The sequence below is a fragment of the Dendrobates tinctorius genome, unplaced genomic scaffold, assembly GCF_039654945.1.
Source record: "Dendrobates tinctorius isolate UK_male_01 unplaced genomic scaffold, ASM3965494v1 ptg000108l, whole genome shotgun sequence".
In the NCBI taxonomy this organism is placed as follows: Eukaryota; Metazoa; Chordata; class Amphibia; order Anura; family Dendrobatidae; genus Dendrobates; species Dendrobates tinctorius.
Window position 1 is genome coordinate 4,321,732 of NW_027361776.1, and position 24,673 is coordinate 4,346,404.

Below are 24,673 nucleotides of genomic sequence, written 5' to 3' on the forward strand. Positions count from 1 at the left end.
ATGTGTCCAATCCTTTGGTCTGTACTGTGTATGTACTGTATATATACATACTGTATGTATAGGTGTGTGAAAATATATATATATATATATATATATATATATATATATATATATATATATATGTATGTGTGTGTGGGTACATTTTTGGTGAAGAATCAACAACAAGTGGAACACAATTGTGAAGTTGAACGAAATTTATCGGTTATTTTTAAATATTTGTGGAAATTCAAAAACTGAAAAGTGGGGCGTGCAATATTATTCGGCCCCTTTTACTTTCAGTGCAGCAAACTCACTCCAGAAGTTAATTGTGGATCTGTGAATGATCCAATGTTGTCCTAAATGACTAATGATGATAAATATAATCCACCTGTGTGTATTCAAGTCTCCATATAAATGCACCTGCTCTGTGATAGTCTCAGGGTTCTGTTTGAAGCACAGAGAGCATCATGAAGACCAAGGAACACAACAGGCAGGTCCGTGATACTATTGTGGAGAAGTTTAAAGCCGTATTTGGATACAAAATGATTTCCAAAACTTAAACATCCCAAGAAGCACTGTGCAAGCGATCATATTGAAATGGAATGAGTATCATACCACTGCAAATCTACCAAGACCTGGCCGTCCCTCTAAACTTTCATCTCAGACAAGGAGAAGATTGATCAGAGATGCAGGCAAGAGGCCCATGATCACTCTGGATGAACTGCAGAGATCTACAGCTGAGGTGGGACAGTCTGTCCATAGGACAACAATCATTTGTGCACTGTACACCTCTGGCCTTTATGGAAGAGTGGCAAGAAGAAAGCCATTTCTCAAAGATATCCATAAAAAGTGCCATTTGAAGTTTGCAACAAGCCACCTGGGAGATACACCAAACATGTGGAGGAAGGTGTTCTGGTCAGATGAAGCCAAAATCGAACTTTTTGGCAACAATGCCAAACGATATGTTTAGTGTAAAGGCAACACAGCTCATCACCCTAAACACACCATCCCCACTGTCAAACATGGTGGTGGCAGCATCATGGATTGGGGCTGCTTTTCTTCTGCAGGGACAGGGAAGATGGTTAAAATTGATGGGAAGATGGATGGAGCCAAATACAGGACCGTTCTTGAAGAAAATCTGTTGGAATCTGCAAAAGATCTAAGACTGGGACAGAGATTTGTCTTCCAACAAGACAATGATCCCAAACAAAGCAAAATCTACAATGGAATGGTTCACAAATAAACGTATCCAGATGTTAGAATGGCCAAGTCAAAGTCCAGACCTGAAACCAATCGAGAATCTGTGGAAAGAGCTGAAAACTGCTGTTCACAAACGATTTCCATCAAACCTCACTGAGCTCAAGCTGTTTGCCAAGGAAGAATGGGCAAGAATCTCAGTCTCTCAATGTACAAAACTGATAGACATGCCCCAAGCGACTTGCAGCTGTAATGACAGCAAAAGGTGGCGCAACAAATTAATTTAAAGTGCATGCCCCACTTTTCAGTTTTTGAATTTCCATAAAAATTTAAAATAACCAATAAATTTTGTTCAACTTCACAATTCTGTCCCACTTGTTGATTCTTCACCAAAAATTTACATTTGGTATCTTTATGTTTGAAGCATGATATGTGGGAAAAGGTTGAAAAGTTCCAAGGTGCCAAATACTTTCTCAAGGCACTGTGTGTATGTATGTGTGTGTGTGTATATATATATATATATATATATATATATATATATATATATATATATATATATATATATATATATATATATATATATATATATATACACTCACTGGCCACTTTATTAGGTACACCATGCTAGTAAGGGGTTGGACCCCCTTTTGCCTTCGGAACTGCCTCAATTCTTCGTGGCAGAGATTCAACAAGGTGCTGGAAGCATTCCTCAGAGATTTTGGACCATATTGACATGATGGCATCACACAGTTGGCGCAGATTTGTCGGCTGCACATCCCTGATGCGAATCTCCCGTTCCACCACATCCCAAAGATGCTCTATTGGATTGAGATCTGGTGACTGAGGAGGCCATTTGAGTACAGTGAACTCATTGTCATGTTCAAGAAACCAATCTGAGATGATTCGAGCTTTATGACATGGCGCATTATCCTGCTGAAAGTAGCCATCAGATGTTGGGTACATTGTGGTCATAAAGGGATGGACATGGTCAGCAACAATACTCAGGTAGGCTGTGGCGTTGCAACGATGCTCAATTGGTACCAAGGGGCCCAAAGAGTGCCCAGAAAAAATTCCCCACACCATGACACCACCACCACCAGCCTGAACCGTTGATACAAGGCAGGATGGATCCATGCTTTCATGTTGTTTACGCCAAATTCTGACCCTACCATCCGAATGTCGCAGCAGAAATCGAGACTCATCAGACCAGGCAACGTTTTTCCAATCTTCTACTGTCCAATTTCGATGAGCTTGTGCAAATTGTAGCCTCAGTTTCCTGTTCTTAGCTGAGAGGAGTGGTACCCAGTGTGGTCTTCTGCTGCTGTAGCCCATCTGCCTCAAAGTTCGACGCACTGTGCGTTCAGAGATGCTCTTCTGCCTACCTTGGTTGTAACGGGTGGCAATTTGAGTCACTGTTGCCTTTCTATCAGCTCGAACCAGTCTGCCCATTCTCCTCTGACCTCTGGCATCAACATGGCATTTCCGGCCACAGAACTGCCGCTCACTGGATTTTTTTTCTTTTTCGGACCATTCTCTGTAAACCCTAGAGATGGTTGTGCGTGAAAATCCCAGTAGATCAGCAGTTTCTGAAATTCTCAGACCAGCCCTTCTGGCACCAACAATCATGCCACGTTCAAAGGCACTCAAATCACCTTTCTTCCCCATACTGATGCTCGGTTTGAACTGCAGGAGATTGTCTTGACCATGTCTACATGCCTAAATGCACTGAGTTGCCGCCATGTGATTGGCTGATTAGAAATTAAGTCTTAACACACAGTTGGACAGGTGTACCTAATAAAGTGGCCAGTGAGTGTGTATATATATATATATATATATATATATATATATATATATACACACACATATATCTATATATATATATAAAAGTGAATGTGTGTGTGTGTACAGTATGTCTGTGTGTGTGTATCACCAACCAATCACGAAGCATCTGCCATTTTACCAGAGCTGTTCAAAAGAAGCTGAGCTGTGATTGGTTGCTATGAGCAACAGTTTTCCTTGCAACCAATCACGAAGCATCTTTCATTTCACCAGGGCTCGTTAAAAGTAGCTGAGCTGTGATTGGTTGCTATGAGCAAGTTTTCCCACTTGACAACACCTCAGCAGACACTGACATGGTGGGAGAAATCTAGCATCCCCGGGAACATAAGCTCCCAGCCATTGTCTGCCCTCAGAAAGGAGCAGTGAGTACATGACAGAAATGAATTAACCCTTCCCTTCCCATATCCCCATCACACATCCTCCATCCCTTAGGCACATCTTCCCTCTTAAAGGGATCATTGGTATGGAAGTCAGAGAAAATTTGGTTTTGACCTCAGGCCTCTCTTAAAGGGATCCCTGGTATGGAAGGTAGGACCGTTCCACTCAGCTCTGTGGTTCGGACCCTAGGGTCTCTTAAAGGGATCATTGTATGGAAGTTAGGGGAAATCCACTCTGCGCTTTGATACTGACCCCAGGCCTTTCTTAAAGGGATCTCCGGAATGGAAAATCCATCCAGCACTTTGGTTCTGACCCCAGGCTCTCTTAAAGGGATCTCCTGTATAGAAGTTAGACAAATCCCTCAACGCTCTTATTCTGACCCCAGGGTTCTATTAAAGGGATCATTGGTATGCAAGTCACGGCAAATCCACTGAGCGCTCTGGTTCTGATCCCAGTCTCTCATAAAGGGATCCCCGGTATGGAAGTGAGGGCAAATCCCCTCTTCGCTTTAGTACTGACCCAGGCCTCTCTTAAAGGGATCTCCAGTATGGAAGTTAGGGTAAGTCCCTCAGCGCTCTGATTCTCACCCCAGGCTTCTATTAAAAGGATCATTGGTATGGAAGTTAGGACAAATCCACTCAGTGCTCTGGTTCTGACCCCAGGCCTCTCTTAAAGGGATCCCTGGTTTGGAAGTTAGGACCGTTCCACTCAGAGCTCTGGTTCTGACTCCAGGTTGACGAGATGATTTGGGATATTAGGGGTAGTAGTCCAGTGGCTCTGGCTGAAGAGATGATGTGGGATATATGGGGTAGTAGTCCGGTGGCTCTGGCTGACGGAATGATGTGGGACATTAGTGGTAGTAGTCCGGTAGCTCTGGCTGACGCGATGATGTGGGATATTAGGGGGAGTAGTCCGGTGGCTCTGGCTGATGGGATGATGTGGTATATTAGTGGTAGTAGTCTGTTGGGTCTGGCTGACGGGTTGATGTGGGATATTAGTGGTAGTAGTCCGGTAGCTCTGGCTGACGGGATGATGTGGGATATTAAGGGGAGTAGTCCGGTGGCTCTGGCTGATGGGATGATGTGGGATATTAGGGGGTAGTAGTCCGGCATCTGTGACAGGATGATGTGGGATATTAGTGGTAGTTGTCTGGTGGCCCTGACTGACGGGATGATGTGGGATATTAGGGGTAGTAGTCCAGTGGCTCTGGCTGATGGGATGATGTTGGATATTAGTGGTAGTAGTCCGGTAGCTCTGGCTGACGGGATGATGTGGGATATTAGTGGTAGTAGTCTGGTGCCTCTGGCTGACGGGACAATGTGGGATATTAGTGGTAGTAGTCCAGTAGCTCTCGCTGATGGGATGATGTGGGATATTAGGGGTAGTAGTCCGGTGACTGACGGGATGATGTGGGATATTAGGGGTAGTAGTCCGGTGCCTCTGGCTGATGGGACGATGTGAGATATTAGGGGTAGTAGTCCGATGGCTCTGGCTGACAGGTAGATGTGGGATATTATAGTGAATGTGGCTATAATATATGTGTGTGTATGTGTGTATATATATATATATATATATATATATATATATATACATACACATATACATATACATATACATAAACATATACACACACACAGCTCTGGCAAAAATTAAGAGACCAATTTCAAATGTTCAGTTTGTCTGATTTTTCTCTTTATAGGTATATTTTTGAGTAAAATGTACATTGTTCTTTTAGGCTACAATCTTCTGACAACATGTCTCTGAATTTCCAAGCGAATACATTTTTTCTTTCTGAAAAGGAGAAATGGTCAAAATTAAAAAAAAAAGTGCTTTCAGAACTCAATGTAAAGAAAACAAGTTCATAATCATTTAGAAACAACAATACTAATATTTTAACTCAGGAAGCGTTCAGAAATCAATATTTTGTGGAATAACCTTGATTTTTAATCACAGCTTTCATGCTTCTTGGCATGTTTTCCACCAGTCTTTCACACTACTTCTAGCGTAAAAATTAAGCAGTTCTTCTTTGTTTGATGGCTTGTGACTATCCATTATCCTCTTGATTACATTTGAGAGGTTTTCAATAGGGTTCAGGTATTGATGTGGTGGTCTCTTAATTTTTGCCAGAGCAAAAAAGATGAGAGGCACCTGTATTGACATCATAGGTAGACCACAACTATGAGAGTCAAAATGAGAAAACAAATCCAGAAAATCACCTTGCCTGATTTGGCAAGATATATTTTTCAAATTGTGATGGAAAATAAGTATTTGGTAATCTAAAAACGTTCCAAGATTTGTGGCTCTCACAGACCTGTAACTTCTTTAAGAGGCTCCTCTGTCATCCACTCATTATCTCTAGTAATGACACTTGTTATCAGTATAAACGACACCTGTCCACAACATCAAACAGTCACACTCCTAACTCCACTATGATGAAGACCAAAGAGCTGTCGAAGGACACCAGAAACCAAGTTGTAGCCCTGCACCCTATGTACCGTATTTTTTAGACTATAAAATGCACTGGACCAGACCATAAGATGCACCTATGTTTTAGAGGAGGAAATTAGGAAAAAAATATTGAAGTAAAGATACACATGGCCCCGTCATCCCTACCCTGGTATGCATGGGCCCCATCATCCTTACTTGGGTATGCATGGCCCCCTTATCCCTAATCTGGTGTGCATGGCCCGCCTATCCCTATCCTGGTATGCAAGGCCTCCTCATCCCCATCCCGGTATGCAAGGCCTCCTAATCCATAGCCTGTTATGCATGTCCCCCTTATCGCTAACCTGGTAGGCATGGCTCCCTCATCACTATCCTGTTAGGAATGGTTGCCCTCATCCCTATCCTGGTATGCAGGACCCCCATCTCGTCCTAGTATGCGTGGCCCCATCCTTATCCTGGTATGATTGGTCCCCACCCTCATTCTAGTATGCATGGTCCCATTAGAAAACATTTAAAAAAAACAAACCATTATACTTGCGCTCCGTTGGAGCGTCTTGTTCCAATGCCAGCAGCTGTTTTATGCTTCTAAGCAGCGCATGGCAGGGACTCTGAGGACAGTGTCACGCGGAGCCTTTCTGCAGCTGCTAGCTGTCACATGTGCCGCTACTTAAGAGAAATGAATATTCACCGTTTTCCACCTCCATGGGTGTGGGGTGTGGAATGCGGTGAATATTCATTCCCTTTAGTAGCGGCACGCGCGATTGCCGGCAGCTGCAGGAAGGCCCTGGCTGACACTGTGCTTGCGATTAAAGAGCAGTGAATACTCGCTGTGCTCCACGCATACAGTCCCGGCATGCAGAGCAGTGAGTGTTAAGTCTTCGCCAGATGTAATGGGACATACACATTCCAAAAAGTTCAACTTTTGTCTTGTCAGTCCACAGAGTATTCTCCCAAAAGAATCATCAAAATGTTTTCTAGCAAAACTGAGATGTTCTTATTGCTCAGTAGTGATTTTCATCTTGGAACTCTGCCATGCACTCAATTTTTGTCCCGTCTCTTTCTTACGAACTCTTAACCTCTCGCAATTTTTCCTTCCTGGACCTCACAGAAGCATGTCTAACATCCTTCGACACTGCCTCACTTGCTGTGCTGTGTTACGGCAGCCTCCACTTTACCCACACTTCTCACCCTGACAAAAGGCATGGTTCAGGAGTTGGTCTTATCCTTTTTACCAACTGGACCTTTAACCCTACCTCACTTCTACCCTCCCTCATCCTCCCTTCCTTTGAACTCCACTCTGTCCATATCAGCTCTCCCTCCAAGTGGCCGTCATATACCGACCCCCAGGCCCAGCCACTGCATTTATTGACCAATTCTCAATTTGGCTTCTTCCTTTCTCTTTACTGACAAGCCCACCATCATCATAGGTGATTTTTAACATCCCCACTGACACCTGCCAGTCAGCAGCCTTCAAACTCCTGTCGCTTACTTCATCTTTCGGACTTATTCAGTTGTCCTCCTCAGCCTCCCACACAGACCTATACATTACACCTTCTCTTTACCCGACTTTGATCCCTATCTAACATCACAACCTCCCCTCACCCCCTTTCTGACCACCACCATGTACTCACGTTCTCATCACTGTGCTCCTCACCTCCCACCCATGTCCATCAACTAGCACACACCTGCAGAAAACTCACTCATCTAGACACACACACACACTCTGACTCTATTTTACCACTGACGTCCATATCTTCACTGCATGACACAGATACTGCCACTGCTTTCTGAAATGCCACTAGCCACTCTTGCATCAGCTATTGACGGGGTTGCCACTCTCCGACATGGCAGAGTGTGACAAATCAATAGAAAAGCCTGGCCCCAATGGCCTCACTAAAAATCTTCAGCAAGTGTCTAAGGCTGCGGAGCGGCATTGGAAGAAAACACATTTACAAGATGAATTCACTACATTCAAACAAGCAACACTCGCATTCAAATTAGCACTCGCCTTTTCTAAACAGGCTTATGTCACAACCCTCATATCTTCCTTATCCTACAACCCCAGTTATTCAAAACTTTTAACCCCTTCCTGCACCCTCCAAAACCTCCCTCATCTCTGCTGAGGACTTTGCCACACACTTCAAAAATAAGTTTTACCAAACAAGGCAAGTCTTTATCGTTCGACCACCACAACCCCTTTGTTTCCCAGACCAATGCCCTTACCCCATAACCCCATAGCCTCCCTCTCCAAAAATCACTGAAGGATCTTACTCATCTCCTCTCGAAACTACACCTCACCACTTGTGCACTTGACTTCATCCCATCTCCTCCCCAACCTCACCACCACACTTATCTCATCCCTAACCTATCTCTTCAACCTATCACTAACTTCTGGTGCCTTTCCTTCTGCTTTCAAACATGCTACAATCACGCCTGTTCTCAAAAAGCCATCCCTCAACCCAACCACTTTGTCAAACTATCGCCTGTTATGAATGAGTCACCGAAGGAGGAAAAAACAAAAATACACGCTCAGTCCAGAAAACCGGAGAGGTTGGTAGCTATCGGATTGCAGACCCCTGATCCTATCCACAACAATTAACAGTAGCCGTGGGGGGTTCCTACGATGCCCTAGACCCCTCGATCACAGCCGGAGAACTAAATAGGCCTAAAGAAAGAAAGGGGAAATCTAAACTGCCCCAGAGCAGACCCCAAAGCAATAGGCAGCCCCCAACATATAATGATGGTGAAGCAAGATGAAAACACTAACACAGATAGAAAGATAGGTTGAGCAAATGATGGGGCCCAAGCTAACCAAAAAGGACAGGACAGAAAAGCCGCTGTCTGCAATCCGCAAAAACCCTACAAAAAAATGTCCCAACCGTCTGATAGGAAAAACAGGCCCTGAAGTCGCTAGGACTTCAAAATGACTATATCAGCACTCAGGTAAATTCTGAAGACAGAGCAAAGAGACAAACTGATCAGATACAAAAATGGAACTCGGCACACCCCCGACCGGGGATGGCTGAACTCCAAAAAAACAAGGTAAACAAAAATAATAAGTTCAATAGCAGAGCAAAAACTTATCTTTGGGAAGCAGGAAACAGACTGGTCTCCAAGAATCCAGCAGAGAAATCACCAGCGACTCAGAAGGGCGTCGGCTGCCTTATATCCAGTCAGCAGTTCCTGTTACCCAGTCATCATCTACCAGATCAGGTGTTTGGTAATCAGCTTCACTACCTTCCTTCACCAGAAGAGGGAGTTCATCAGACATCGACGGTGAAGGGGAAAATGAACTCACAACAGTACCTCCCCCTTGAGGAGGGGTCACCGAACCCTCATCCACGCCACCAGGGCGATCAGGATGGGCCCGATGAAAGGCACGAACCAATCTTTCGGCATGAATATCGGATGCAGGGACCCAAGAATTATCCTCTTGGCCATAACCCTTCCATTTAACCAAATACTGGAGTCTCCGTCTAGCCAGGTGAGAATCCAGTATCTTCTCAACCTCATATTCCACATTACCTTCAACCAATACCGGGTCAGGAGGTGCCACCGCAGGAACTACTGGCTCAACAAACCTCTTTAACAGAGACTTATGAAACACGTTATGGATCTTAAATGTAACAGGAAGAGTCAATCGAAAAGAAACTGGATTAAGAATCTCCAAAATCTTGTAAGGTCCAATAAATCTAGGTTTAAACTTTGGAGAAGCCACCTTCATAGCAATATTCTTTGATGACAACCAAACCATATCACCCACCTTAAACTGGGGACCAATGGTCCTATGCCGGTTGGAAAACCGCTGGGCCTTTTCCTGGGAGAGAGACAACTTATCCACCACTTGGTCCCAGATCTGGTGCATTCTCTCCACCAGAGTGTCAACACCTGGGCAGGCAGAAGGCTCCACCTGCCCTGAAGAGAATCGAGGATGAAACCCAAAGTTACAAAAGAAAGGTGACATCAAAGTGGCAGAACTAGCTCTATTATTTAAAGCAAATTCGGCCAAGGGCAAAAATGAAACCCAATCATCCTGATCAGCAGAAATAAAACATCTCAAATACGACTCCAAAGTCTGGTTTGTTCTCTCCGTCTGCCCATTGGTCTGAGGGTGAAACGCAGAGGAGAAGGACAACTGAATTTCCAGCTTGGAACAGAAAGTCCTCCAAAATCTAGACACAAACTGAACTTCTCTGTCAGATACAATGTTCTCAGGAATCCCGTGCAAGCGAACCACCTGTTGCAAAAACAAGGGCACCAACTCTGAGGAAGATGGCAACTTAGGGAGTGGTACAAGATGGACCATCTTAGAGAATCTATCACAAATCACCCAAATAACAGTCATTCTCTGAGAGACAGGCATGTCAAAGATAAAATCCATTGAAATATGGGTCCATGGCCTCCTGGGCACCGGCAAAGGCATAAACAACCCACTAGAGCGATAACAAGGTTTACACCGAGAGCAAGTCCCACAGGACTGCACAAAATTCCTGACATCACAAGACAAGGCGGGCCACCAAAAAGACCGACTCACCAAATCTCTAGTACCAAAAATACCTGGATGACCAGCCAATGCATAGCAATGAACTTCAGACATCACTCTCTTCCTCCACTGGTCAGGAACATACAATTTTCCAATGGGACAACGCTCAGGTTTGTCCTCCTGAAACTCTTCCAGAGCACGTCTCAAATTGGGCGAGATGGCAGAAAGAACTACCCCCTCACCTAAGATGGTAGCAGGCTTGGTCACAACAGGAGAATCAGCAAAGAAACTCCTAGAGAGGGCGTCTGCCTTGACATTCTTAGTGCCCGGAAGAAAAGAGACCACAAAATCAAAACGTGTGAAAAACAAGGCCCACCTAGCCTGTTTAGGATTCAAGCGTTTGGCCGACTCAAGGTAAATCAAATTCTTGTGGTCAGTAAGGACCACGACTTGATGTTTAGCTCCCTCCAACCAATGTCTCCACTCCTCAAATGCTCATTTCATGGCTAACAGTTCCCGATTCCCCACATCATAGTTACGTTCGGATGGGGAGAACTTTCAGGAAAAGAAAGCACAGGGATTCATTTTAGATGATACAGGATACTTTTGGGACAAAACAGCTCCTGCACCAATCCCAGAAGCGTCCACCTGAAACGGGAGTGAGACATCAGGTTGCCGCAAAACCGGGGCAGAAGTGAACCTTCGCTTCAGCTCCTGAAAGGAAGAAACAGCCTCCGGAGACCAATTCAGCACATCAGCACCCTTCTTAGTCAAATCAGTCAATGGTTTGGCAATACCAGAAAAATTAGCTATAAATTTACGATAAAAATTAGCAAAACCCAAAAACTTCTGGAGGGCCTTCAAAGAAGTGGGCTGAACCCAATCATAAATGGCCTGTACCTTGACCGGGTCCATTTCAATAGTTGACGGAGACAAGATAAATCCCAAAAATGAAATCCTCTGTACACCAAAAAGGCATTTCGATTCCTTGACATACAGGGAATTCTCCTTCAAAATCCAGAACACAGTCCGAAAATGTTCCACATGAGAGTCCCAATCCTTGGAAAAGATCAAAATATCATCCAGATAGATGATCAAAAATTTATCCACCAAGTTTCGGAAAATATCATTCATGAAGCACTGGAAGACAGAAGGGGCATTAGTGAGCCCAAAAGGCATCACCAGGTACTCAAAATGTCCCTCCGGAGTATTAAACGCCGTCTTCCATTCATCCTCATGCTTAAAGCGAATAAGATTATACGCCCCCTGAGGTCAAGCTTTGTAAACCAGCAAACACCTTTAACTCTGGAGAATAGATCAGAAATCAGGGGTAACGGATACTGATATTTAACAGTGATTTTGTTGAGGGAACGATAAGTCAATACAAGGCCTTAATGACCCATCTTTCTTAGCCACGAAAAAAAACCCAGCACCTAAGGGTGAAGAGGATGGTCTAATATGACCCTTCTCCAACGACTCCTTAATATAGGATAGGATCGTATAGCCTCGTGCTCGGGTACAGATAAATTGAAAAGTCTCGACCCTTGGGAAATTTACACCCAGGGCTCAGCTCAATTGCACAGTCAACTCCTATGAGGAGGCAAAGACGCAGACTCATTCTCACTAAATACATCATAAAAATCAGCCAAATAGCCAGGAACATCATGCGACTGGGGAGAGGTGGAGAAAACAGGAGCATCACTAAGGGCACGCCGACAACCTCAACTCACCACAGACACAGATTTCCAATCCAAAACTGGATTATGGATTTGCAACCAGGGAAACCCCAGAACAATGGTATCATGCAAATTATGCAACACCAAAAATCTGCAATTCTCTTGATGGTCTGGGGCGACCCGCATTACCACCTGGGTCCAAAACTGAGGTTTATTCTTCGACAAAGGAGTAGCATCAATACCCCTCAAAGGGATAGGCGTCCGCAGAGGTGTCATAGGAAATCCACAACGCTTAGCAAAATCCAAGTCTATCAGGTTCAGAGCTGCTCCCGAATCCACAAAAGCCTTAGCGGAAAATGTGGACAGGGAGCAGATCAGAGTAATTGCCAGAAGAAACTTGGGTTGAACACCATCCACAGCAAATGTGTGTGCAAAACGTTTCTCTCGTTTAGGGCAGACAGAAATGATATGCGAGGCATCACCACAGAAGAAACACAGCTTATTACGCCTTCTGAACTCCTGACGCTGCGCCCCAGACAAAACTCTATCACATTACATAGGTTCAGACATTTGTTCAACAGGTGGCAACACCTCTCGTGCGGTTTTGTGTTCACGCAAACGTCGATCAACCTGAATGGCTAATGACATAGAATCGTCAAGACCAGAGGGAACAGGAAATCACACCATAGTATCTTTTACGGTTTTTGACAAACCCTTCCGAAAGAGAGCTGCCAAGGCACCATCATTCCAGGTAGTAAGGACCGCCCACTTTCAGAATTTCTGACAGTACAACTCTTCAGAATCCTTACCCTGGCTCAATGCCAACAGGGCCTTTTCAGCCTGATCAATAGCATTAGGTTCATCATACAACAACCCCAAGGCTTGAAAAAATGTGGTCACATTAGTAATAATAGGATCATCAGGTTTCAAAGAAAACGCCCAATCCTGGGGATCGCCACAAAGCAAAGAGATGACAATTTTAACCTGCTGCGCGGAGCACCCCGACGAGTTAGGCTTCAAGGCAAAAAGTAATTTGCAATTATTCTTAAAATTCAAAAATTTAGACCGATCCCCAAAAAACACATCAGGAGTAGGGATCTTTGGTTCAGCAGCATGTGAATGAGCAAGATAGGCGGAAATTCCCCGCACTTCAGCAGTGGTCTGCTCCACACGATCAGACAATTGCTTCATCTCCATTGAGAAAGAAAAAAAAATTCCCCCTGCGGCCTCAGAGACATAGAGGAAAAAATATACACAAAAAAAAATATATTCTGACAAACACTCTTTTTTTATTTTTTTTTTATTTATTTATTTTTACAATTCTTTCCTGCTATTGAGTACCCTAGGATCTGCGGTATGGCTGGTGATTCTGTTATGAATGAGTCACCGAAGGAGGAAAAAACAAAAATACAAGCTAAGTCCAGAAAACCGGAGAGGTTGGTAGCCATCGGATTGCAGACCCCTGATCCTATCCACAACAACTAACAGTAGCCGTGGGGGGTTCCTACGATGCCCTAGACCCCTCGATCACAGTTGGAGAACTAAATAGGCCTAAAGAAAGAAAGGGGAAATCTAAACTGCCCCATAGCAGACCCCAAAGCAATAGGCAGCCCCCAACATATAATGACGGCGAAGCAAGATGAAAACACTAAGGCTGAGTTCACACGTGACGTTTTTTTCGCGTTTCCGCGATTTTGCTAATGCGGTTTTTACCGCGGCGGAATCGCTTCGCGGTAAAAAACGCAGCATGCTCATTAATTTGCGGAATCGCGGCGATCCCGCACCCATAGGAATGCATTGTTCCGCTTACTTCCCGCATGTGGCTGTGCACACCATGCAGAACAATTGCGGATGGTACCCACGGTCCGGAGGAGAGGAGACTGTCCTCCGGGCTGTGGGTACCATATCCCTGTAAAAAATAGAATTTAAAATAAAAAATATTGTTATTCTTACCTTCCGGCGTCCCGCGCAGCATTCCCGCCTCTCTCCACGCTTCCTGTCCCAGTAAGCCTTTGCGAAATTGCCTACGATGGCGTCCGTTCCTCGCGGGATCGCAAAGTCTCGCGGTCATTCGCGCGACGTCATCGCGAATTACCGCTAGACATCGCGATCCCGCGAGAACGGACGTCATCGCGGGCATTTTCGCAAAGGATTACTGGGAACGCCTGCGCGAGACGTCGGAAGGTAAGAATAACACCATTTTTCATTTTTTTTTTACATTCTATCTTTTACTACTGATGCCGCATAGGCAGCCTCAGTAGTAAAAAGTTGGTCACACTTGTCAAACACTATGTTTGACGAGTTTGACCAACCTGTCAGTCAGTTCTCCAAGCGATGCTACAGATCGCTTGGAAAACGCTAGCATTCTGCAAGCTAATTACGCTTGCAAAATGCTAGTTTTTCCACAGGAAAATTGCGGGAATTTAAAATGCGATTTTCCAGCGGAATGGAATTCCGGAATTCTCGCGGTAATTTCCGCAAGAGTTCCGGTACGTGTGCACTTAGCCTAACACAGATAGAAAGATGGGTTGAGCCAACGATGGGGCCCAAGCTAACCAAAAAGGACAGGACAGAAAAGCCGCTGTCTGCAATCCGCAAAAAACCCTACCAAAAAATGTCCCAACCGTCTGATAGGAAAAACAGGCCCTGAAGTCGCTAGGACTTCAAAATGACTATATCAGCACTCAGGTAAATTCTGAAGACAGAGCAAAGAGACAAAAATGGAACTCGACACACCCCCGACCGGGGATGGCTGAACTCCAAAAAACAAGGTAAACAAAACTAATAAGTTCAATAGCAGAGCAAAAACTTATCTTTGGGAAGCAGGAAACAGACTGGTCTCCAAGAATCCAGCAGAGAAATCACCAGCGACTCAGAAGGGCGTCGGCTGCATTATATCCAGTCAGCAGTTCCTGTTACCCAGTCATCATCTACCAGATCAGGTGTTTGGTAATCAGCCTCACTACCTTACTTCACCAGAAGAGAGGGAGTTCATCAGACATCGACGGTGAAGGGGAAAATGAACTCGCAACAATCGCCCCATATTGCTGCTCCCAATTGCTTCCAATCTCCTTGAGTTCCATGTTATGATTAAGGGCGTCTAGCCAGAAACGCGTTAACAACGTTCTGTTGTCTGCACTCAATAAATCACCAGAGCACTCAGCTGGATCACTTCTTCTTTTATTATTGCTGTGCGGGCAGGGCAGGGCCGGATCCGAGTCTGAGGTGCGGTGAGGTCAGACGTGGGTGAGCTGGATTCTCAAACAAAGTTCCATGTTTACTCTGAACTTTCCTCCCAATGCTCATCTAACTCTCTTTTCAACCTGCAATCTGGCTTTCCGGCCCCACTATTTCGCTGAAACTTCCCTAACTAAAATTTGTAATGACTAAGGCCTCTTTCACACATCAGGTTTTCGCCGTCAGGCGCGATCCGGCGCTTTTGACAGAAACCGGATCCGGCGAAATGCAATGCCGGATCCGGTTTCCCCCCCATTGACTTGCATTTGCGCCGGATCGCGCCGGATGGCCATGCGTTTCATCCGGTTTTCGCCGGATCCGGCAATGTGTCGCGATCCGGTGTCTGGAAAAAACGGCTACTGTAACGTTTTTTGTCTCCGGCGAAAAAGCCGGACACGCCGGATCCGGCGCGTCCGGCTTTTTCACACAATGAAAGCCTATGAGCGCCGCAATGCGCCTGATCCGGTTTTTTTGGTCTGAGCATGCTCAGTAGCTCTGCCCACAAGACATATATAAAAGCAAGACAGTGGGACCCACAGCCACACCCAACATGCCACCCAAGAAAGCAACCAAGCGCAGCAGGGGAAGGCAGGAGACCACTGCAGCACCATCAACACCACCACCACCCCAAATGGAGCAGCAAATGGAACATGCTGAGGAGGGGAGTCCAGCAGCAGATGAGAGACTGTAATTATCAAATCCCCCATTCCTCCAAACTAGGGCCATGGAATATCAAGATATTCATTGGCCCTTTGTTTCTCTTTATTCAACAGCCGCCCAAGAGATGCAGCAGCAGAAATGGCATCACTGGCAGCAGCAACAGCAGCAGCAATACCCACAGCCATGGAGTCTGGCCATCAGCAGGACAGCACATCTTCTGGGAGCCCTCCCTCGCATCGTCAGCGTTTGACGGTAAGTTTTTTTTTCCAAAATCCATCATCTCTGTAATATATGTCTATTCATTGCCTTTTATTTCAAAACAGGATTCACAAGATGAAGAGGAGCTCCCAGAAGAAGAAGGAAGGGGTGGACAGACACTTGGAGTGGGCTCACAATTGGTAAGTTTTTTGCATCAAACGCAGAAACACAACATCACACTACACACAACACATAGAAAACAATGTTCTGCAGACCACACACAGCAAACAAATGCCTACATCCAAAGACATAACATTTTTTGTTTTCTTCTCTAGTCTTCCCAATCTGGTGCTCGGCCAAGAGGTCCTCGCAGTGCCTCCCAGGGTCGTCGGCGACAGCAACGCGGCGGTCACAAGCGTGTAAGTATAAATATTTTTGCTTTGTTTTTTTGCACTTTTTATTTCATTTCTTTTGTGGAGGCTAATTATGTTATTTTTGTCTTTTTCTTTAACAGCCTTCACAGCGTGCTCCCGACTCTGACGGTGAGGATGGAGGACTCGATGTGGACCACCTCATCGATCTCGTCAGAGAAAGGGAGCCGCTCTGGAATATGGCTGACCGCCGCCACGCTGACCTTATCGTTACCCGACGACTCTGGGAGGAAATCTGTTCGCTCCTTGTGGGCCGCTGGGAGGACCTCGATGTTCGGGCGCAGATTAAAGAGCGTAAGTATATACAGTACCGGTTGCTTGATGTAAACCAGTGTTTCCCGAACTCCAGTCCTCGTGGTCCCCACGGATCATGTGTTCAGGATTTCTATTTACTATGGAAATCCTGAAAACATGACCCCTGGGGACCATGAGGACTGGAGTTTGTGAAACACTGATGTTGTATACTAACCACTCCTTTCTCGTTTCAGGGAACAGAATTGTGAATCGGTGGCGGTCTGTGAGGGATCGTTTCAAGAAGGAGTTCAATAAAGAGATGCGGGCCCCGAGTGGATCTGGAGGACGCAGGAGCAAGTACGCACAAGCCCTGTCGTTCCTCCGGGAAACAATGGTCACTAGAAGGTAAATATTACACACCACATGTGAAAAAAAAAATGTTAGATGTAACTTTTTTTTTTTCAGCCAGGGCCATACCATGTCAGTATTTTAATTGTTTTTTTTTCTCTTTATTCCACAGCACGGTGAGCAGCACTCGGGAGCCTGCACGATTGGACCCTTCTGAGGCGATCCCTGAGGAGACCGGCACCGAGGGACACTTCGACCGCCCCGGTACATCTGCACCTTCCCAGCCTTCCCACACATTCGACCCATCTGTCCCATCCACCAGCACAGGAGCATCGTGGCCGCCTACATTACATGAAGCTGCTGGTGAGGAGATCGCTTTCCTACGCTTTCCTACCCCACCCTTCTGCCCCTGCCACCTCTAGTACACCTGCGGGTACTGGGCGACAGCGGCAGAGGGGTCAGGAAAAGAGTTATGCGCAAGAGTTCTTGCATCTGAATGCATCTTTCCAGAACTGTCTAAAAGTCTTGTCAGAGCAAATCTCTGCAGGCTTTCAGCAGATCAACTCCAGCATTCTGGAGGTGAAGACACTTCTGCAAACCATGCATTCAGAAGCAATATCTTCGCCAAACCACACCTTTTTCAGGTCTGTTGTGGAGCGCATGGCAACACTATCTCCTACCCAGCAGATGCATGTAATGCATTCGTGCCACGGTGCTCTACAGCAGGTTACCTCCCAACCTCCACCTCCCACCACTGTAGTTCCTCCACCTGCACCCCCTCCAGCCACTTTCCATCCTCCCCCTCCTATTACATCTGCACCCCCTCCAGCCACTTTCCATCCTCCCCCTCCTATTACATCTGCACCCCCTCCAGCCACTTTCCATCCTCCCCCTCCTATTACATACCAGCAACCTCACCAGTACCAGCAACCTCCCCAGTACCAGACATCTCCCCACTTCCAGCAACCTGCCCCGTACCAAACTCCTTCCCCGTACCAAACTCCTTCCCCGTACCAAACTCCTTCCCCGTACCAAACTCCTTCCCCGTACCAAACTCCTTCCCCGTACCAAACTCCTTCCCCGTACCAAACTCCTTCCCCGTACCAAACTCCTTCCCCGTACCAAACTCCTTCCCCGTACCAAACTCCTTCCCCGTACCAAACTCCTTCCCCGTACCAAACTCCTTCCCCGTACCAAACTCCTTCCCCGTACCACTTTCCATCAACATCATCTGCTCCTACAGTCCCTGCCCAACCCTCCACTCCACCGCCCACCACCTCTTCTGCCTCCCACATGTCCACCTATTCTGTAGCTTTTTCCACACCTTCACCTCTAACTGTTCCTTCCCCACCACGATCCCAGTCCTCTCTCCACACACCCAGTGTCGAAGTGTCCCGCAGCCCCTCCAGCAGTATTTCCACCCCACACTACACAGATTTGTAATGTGTGTTTTTTAATAAAAATGCCCATTGGGTTTAAAACCTTTATTAAAAAAGTTTTTTGCACTTTAAAAACATTTTACAAAAAAAAAAAAAATTTTAAATAAAAGTTAAATTATCGTTTCACAATGGTTGTCTGTCATTTCTTTCTGCGGCAAACTATGTTTAAAAAAAAGGTTAAATATAGGGTATTTCAAAGGTAAAAAGGTATTCAAAACCAGGTATATAACTGTGGGTAAATTTTAGCTTTTTGCCACAGTTGTGTTCCTGGTTGTGTTTGAAGCAAAGTATTTCACCTAAAAAGTTGTGTTTATTGTTGATGATTTCCTAACAATGTACACAACTTTTGTTAAAAGGTGAAATACTTTGCATAAAACACAACCAGGTACACACCTGTGGCCTAAAGCTAAAATTAGTAAGACCATGACAAGATAGCCAACTTTGGTTGGCAAAGGTATATACTGTTGGTCCAGAAGGTACACAAGTTTGGTTAGGGCACAAATCTTTCACACTCTGTCATCCTGCCAGTGTACTCTGCCTTGAGGTGACATAAAGTATAGTGCAAAATTGTCCCTCATTACTGAAACCGTCACAGAACTTCTAGTGGTAATATTTCCAATGACAACATCCATCTTCGCCAGTAACTTGCTCTTCTCTCCAACCTGCACTTTCTTCTCTACAACCTGTCAAAGAAGGGCTGTAGGAACATGCTATATATAGTTTTCCAGTAGCCAATCCCGTTCGGAAGGCCACAAGGGTCAATTTTAAAAACCGGATCCGGCGTTATCCGTCGAAAAACGGATAGAAAAACGGATGAACCGGATGAGACGGATCCGGTTTTGTCTGTCAAGAACAAGACGGATCCGGCAGAAAACCGGATCCGGCACATCAGGTTTTACAAAACATTTGCCGGATCCGGCATTCCGGCACGACGCCGGATCGCGCCTGACGCCGAAAACCTGATGTGTGAAAGTAGCCTTACAGCCAAAGCCAACAGACAATTCTGTATACTCCTCCTTCTAGATATGTCCTCTGCCTTCCACACAGTTGACCACTGCCTCCTACTAGCATCTCCTACTCCCTCACTACCTCCTCTTCCCGCCCACTTTCTGTTTGAGTCCGCTAAGGATCTCTGTCCTAGGACCCCTCCTTTTCTCTCTCTATAAACTTGGCCTTGGACAACTCATTAAGTCCTGTTGCTTCCAATACCATCTGTACGCTGATGACACTCAGATCTACCACTCGGGCCCAGATATCCCCTCTTCTGTCCAACATCCCGGAGTGTCTATCAGCCATATCTTCATGCTTCTCTTCTCGCTTCCTTAACCCCTCACCCCCCCCAGAGCTTTTTTTCGGTTTTGCGTTTTTCTCTACCCTCCTTTCCAGAGCCATAACTTTTTATTTTTTCTGTCAATTTGGTCTTGTGAGGGCTTATTTTTTGTGGGATGAGTTGTACTTTTGAACGACACCATTGGTTTTACCATGTCGTGTACTAGAAAATTAGAAAAAAATTCCAAGTCTGGTGAAATTGCAAAAAAAAAAATGCAATCCCACGCTTGTTTTTTATGACTTTTTTGCTAGGTACACTAAATGCTAAAACTGACCTGCCATTATGATTCTCCAGGTCATTACAAGCAGGGCTGTGGAGTCGGAGTCGTGGAGTTGGAGTCGGTGCTCATTTTGGTGAAGTCGGAGTTGGAGTCGGTATAAAATGGACCGACTCAGACTCCTAAAATATATAATAAATTGGGTACAGTAGTTCAATGCAGAATTTGCTGAATATTTTTTCATAGGAATTTGGGAAAGTTATGAAATCTCCTATAAATGGCTGTTCTATTCCTGATCTAAGGCTACATTCACACGCAGCGTTTTTCTTGCGTTTTTTGAGGATACGTTTTTCAGTTGCAAAAGCAGATCAGCTTTTTAAAAACCGCATCACCTGAAGGGTTTTTGAGCTCATAGATGTTTTCAATAGCAAAAGCAGATTAGAAATCTGCTCTATCTATATATCCATTTATCCATATCTGTCTATCCATATCATATCTGTACCAAAAAGAATGAAAGCGGGTAGCACACAGACTAACACTCCTTTTTTTTTTTTTTTTAAGCACCAGTCAGGTACACCTCATAGCTGCCAATAGGACGCCCAGGACAGGCATTGCTCATCTTCAGAACACATTAACATCAATTGATAGTTGGAATAAATAGACTGCATTCATCACCACATCTTCTTAAGGTGCAGGCTTTATTTTCAAGTGTAGGGGTGTGTAGTATGAGGTTCTGCAGCAGCTGAGGTGTGCAGTATGAAATTCTGCGGAACAGTATGAGGTTCTGCCCCCCCCCCAGGTGTGAACCTGGCTACGCCCATGGTGTGAATATAGGCTTTGTCTTAGCTGAGATAAGTCATAGTGTGTGTGTGTGTGTGTGTGTGTTTGTTAATGTGTGTGTATATATATATATATATATATATATATATATATATATATATATATATATATTTATATATATATATTACAGTACAGACCAAAAGTTTGGACACACCTTCTCATTCAAAGAGTTTTCATTATTTTCATGACTATGAAAATTGTAGATTAACTCTGAAGGCATCAAAACTATGAATTAACACATGTGCAACTTTGAAGAACCTAGAATATAAGACATATTTTCAGTTGTTTCCCACTTTTTTGTTAATTATATAATTCCACATGTGTTAATTCATAGTTTTGATGTCTTCAGAGTGAATCTACACTTTTCATAGTCATGAAAATAAAGAAAACTCTGAGTAGGTGTGTCCAAAATTTTGGTCTATACTATATATATATATTTGATATTACATAGTGTATTACATATTTACAATTTATTAGTTTTTTTGTGGTCTAAAGTTGTATTCCAATAAATAAAACATATCTATCTAAATATCTTGATTATTGGATCATAGAAATGATTATATGTCTGATATTCACATTGTACTACAATAAATTTTTCACTTAAATATAAGCAATATTTGTGGGAGTCAGAGTTGGAGTCGGTGTAAAGGAAATTGAGGAGTCTGAGTCGCAGGTTTGGTTTACCGACTCCATCTAAGTGGTGAAAAAAAATTCCAAACTTTCCTAAAAAAAACCCCAAAAAATAAAAAGTTGTGCCATTTTCCGAGACCCGTAGCGTCTTTTTCGTGATCTCATGTTGGGTGAGGACATATTTTTTTGTGTGCCAAGCTAACGTTTTTAGTGATTCCATTTTGGTGCAGATACGATCTTTTGATCGCCCATTATTGCATTGTAATGCAATGTCGGTGTGACCAAAAAAACGTAATTCTGGAGTTCTGAATTTTTTTTTCTCGCTACGCCATTTAGCAAGCAGGTTAATCCTTTTTTTTTTTTAATTGATCGATCAGTTCTGAAGGCGACGGTATCTAATATGTGCATGTTTGATTTTATTTTTGATTTATTTTGAAAGAGGCGAAAGGGGGGTGATTTAAATGATTTAAACTTTTTATATTTTTTTTTAATATTTTTAAAAATATTTTTTTCACTTTTTGGCATGCTTCAATAGTCTCCATGGGAGACTAGAAGCTGCCACTACCTGATCGGCACTGTTACATAGAGGCGATGAGCAGATCGCATCTGTAGCAAAATTACTCACTAATAAACAGCTCAAAACAGCTGACATGTCCCAGGAAAAATGTAGGCTCACTGCCGGAACCCACATGAAAGAGAGGGATACCGACATCGGCATGCTATTACGCCCGATGTCGGTAAGGGGTTAAGCTCAATACAGACAAATCTGAACTCATTATCTTTCCTCCATCTCTTCCCTACATGATGTATCCATCACAATAAATTACATCACTCAATTGGAAATCTGCTGCTTTGGAGTAACCCTTGACTGCCCTGTCCTTCAAACCGCACATGCAAGCTCTCGCCACCTCCTGTAGCTTCCAGCTCAGAAATATCTCCAGAATCCATCCTTTCTTCAACCCTCACTCTACCAAAATGCTTGTCTATGCTCTCATCTCCCGCTTTGATTACACTAACATCCTCCTCTTTCACCTACCTGCTAACTCTTGCATCTCTCCAGTCTGTTCTTAATTCTTCTGCCTGATTAGTTCATCTCTCTCTCCGCTACTCCTCCACTTCCCCTCTTTACAAATCCCTTCGTTGGCTCCCAATTGCCCAATGTATTCTGTTCAAACTACTAGCACTTTCCTACAAAGCCATTCATAACCTTTCTCCTCCATGCATCTCCGAACTAATCTCCCGTTATCTCCGGTCTTTCCAAGACCTCATTCTTTCCTCCACACTTATTAGTTCCTCACCCAGTCGCCTCCAAGACTACTCCAGAATATTCCACATCCTCTGGAATTCTGTGCACCAACACGTCCGGTTATCCACCACATTTGGATCCTTCAGACGGAACCTGAAAAACCATCTCTTCATGAAGGCTTACAACCTTCAATGACCACTCTGCCACCTCAGCACGACAGATGCTGCTGCAACCCTCTACCTACTGTCTCTTTCCCCATCATTTTGTAGAATATAAGCCCACAATGGCAGGGTCCTCTTCCCTCTGTACCAGTCTATCATTGTTTGTATGTAACCCCTTCTCATGTACAGCACCATGGAATCAATTGTGCTCTATAAATAAATAATAATACGGTGGAGTCATGAACACTGACCTTAACTGAGGCAAGTGAGGCCCGCAGTTCTTTGGATGTTGTTGTGGGTCTATTGTGATCTCTTGGATGAGTTGTCACTGCTCTTGGGGTAATTTTGGTCTGCCGGCTACTCCTGGGAAGGTTCACCACTGTTCCATGTTTTCGCCATTTGTGGATAATTGCTCTCACTGTGGTTTGCTGGAGTCCCAGAGCTGTAGAAATGGCTTTAAAACCTTTTCCAGACTGATGCATCTCAATGACTTTGTTTCTCATTAGTTCCAGAATTTTTCTGGATTGCGGCATGTGTAACTTTTGAGTTTCTTTTGGTGTACTTCACTTTGTCAAGCAAGTCCTATTTAAGGGACTTCATGATTGAGAACCAGTGTGGCAGCAGTCAGGCCTGGGTGTAGCTAGGGAAATCTAACTCTGCTTCCCAAAGATGTGATAAACGACAGTTGCTATTCTGTGACGTATAACTTGCAGATGAATCTTTTATCTCTTGACATAAACTCTCTACACTCCCAAATTTGGTGCACTTTATGGCAACTGCAGGGAAGTTGATAGATTTTTAAAGGTTCCAAAATTGAATTAAGGCAGTACATATACAACATGATCTACAGTATGTGTATATTGCAGCTCTCCTTCCTCATCTAGATTTTGGGACACATTTTTATCTGATGTCTTTGTATGTCTTAGGCCAACACTATGCAACAAAAGTTGTATAGGAATAAAAATATATTTTAACCCCTTTGCAACATCCAGCGTAATAGTATGCTGATGTCGGACTCTTTTTGATGTGGGCTCCAGCAGTGAGCCCACATCTTTCTTGGTACATGTTAGCTGATATGTGCCTCGAACAGCTGTGGGTGGAATCACGATCCAGTTTAACCAGTTAAATGTCGCTGTCAAATGCCGACAGTGGCATTTAACACGCAATTCCGGCAATCGCGCCAGAAATCCGCCCACCCGTGACCCCTGTCATGTGTTCGTGGGTCACTGGTGGGTTGGCATGACAACCAGTAGTCTCCTGGACACCTCTATGGTTGTCAGTGCTGGACTGCTATGAGCGCCGTCTGGTGTGTAGCAGAGCTGATCGGGTTATGGCAGCTTCTAGTCTCCCTGGAGACTATTGAAGAATGCCAAAAGTAAAAAAAAAAAAAAAAAAAGTTTTTATTATTATAAAAAAAAATATTATAAAAGATCAAAGTTTCACCCCATTCAAAATAAAACAATAATAAAAGATACATATATTTGATATTGCCATATTCAGAATCGTCCGATCAATAAAAAAAATGGATTAACCTGATTGATAAACGGTGTAGCGAGAAAAGTCAACGCCAGAATTAAGTTTTTTTTGGTCACCACGACATTGCATTAAAATGCAAAAACAGATGATCAAAAGATCGTATCTGCACCAAAATAGTATCATTAACCCCTTTCTGACATCAGACGTACTATTCTGTCCAAGTGCCCTG

General features: G+C 44.3%; 2 protein-coding genes across 14 annotated transcripts in view; both read left to right on the plus strand.

Moving 5' to 3' along the window:
- The window catches only part of SPDL1 (spindle apparatus coiled-coil protein 1), a 470,586-nt gene that overhangs the window by 218,455 nt on the left and 227,458 nt on the right, over window positions 1–24,673 (plus strand). The gene's annotated exons all lie outside the window — the stretch shown is intronic.
- Window positions 13,977–20,911, plus strand: LOC141100797 (uncharacterized). The gene is made up of 2 exons (XM_073589465.1): window positions 13,977–16,817; window positions 17,012–20,911. Exon 2 carries the CDS (start codon window positions 17,457–17,459, stop codon window positions 18,546–18,548), a length of 1,092 nt encoding a protein of 363 aa, XP_073445566.1. The 5' UTR covers window positions 13,977–16,817; window positions 17,012–17,456; the 3' UTR covers window positions 18,549–20,911.

Coding starts and splice junctions, on each gene's coding strand:
- LOC141100797 (XM_073589465.1), top strand. CDS start 17,457: ATGAAGCTGCTGGTGAGGAGATCGCTTTCCTACGCTTTCCTACCCCAC.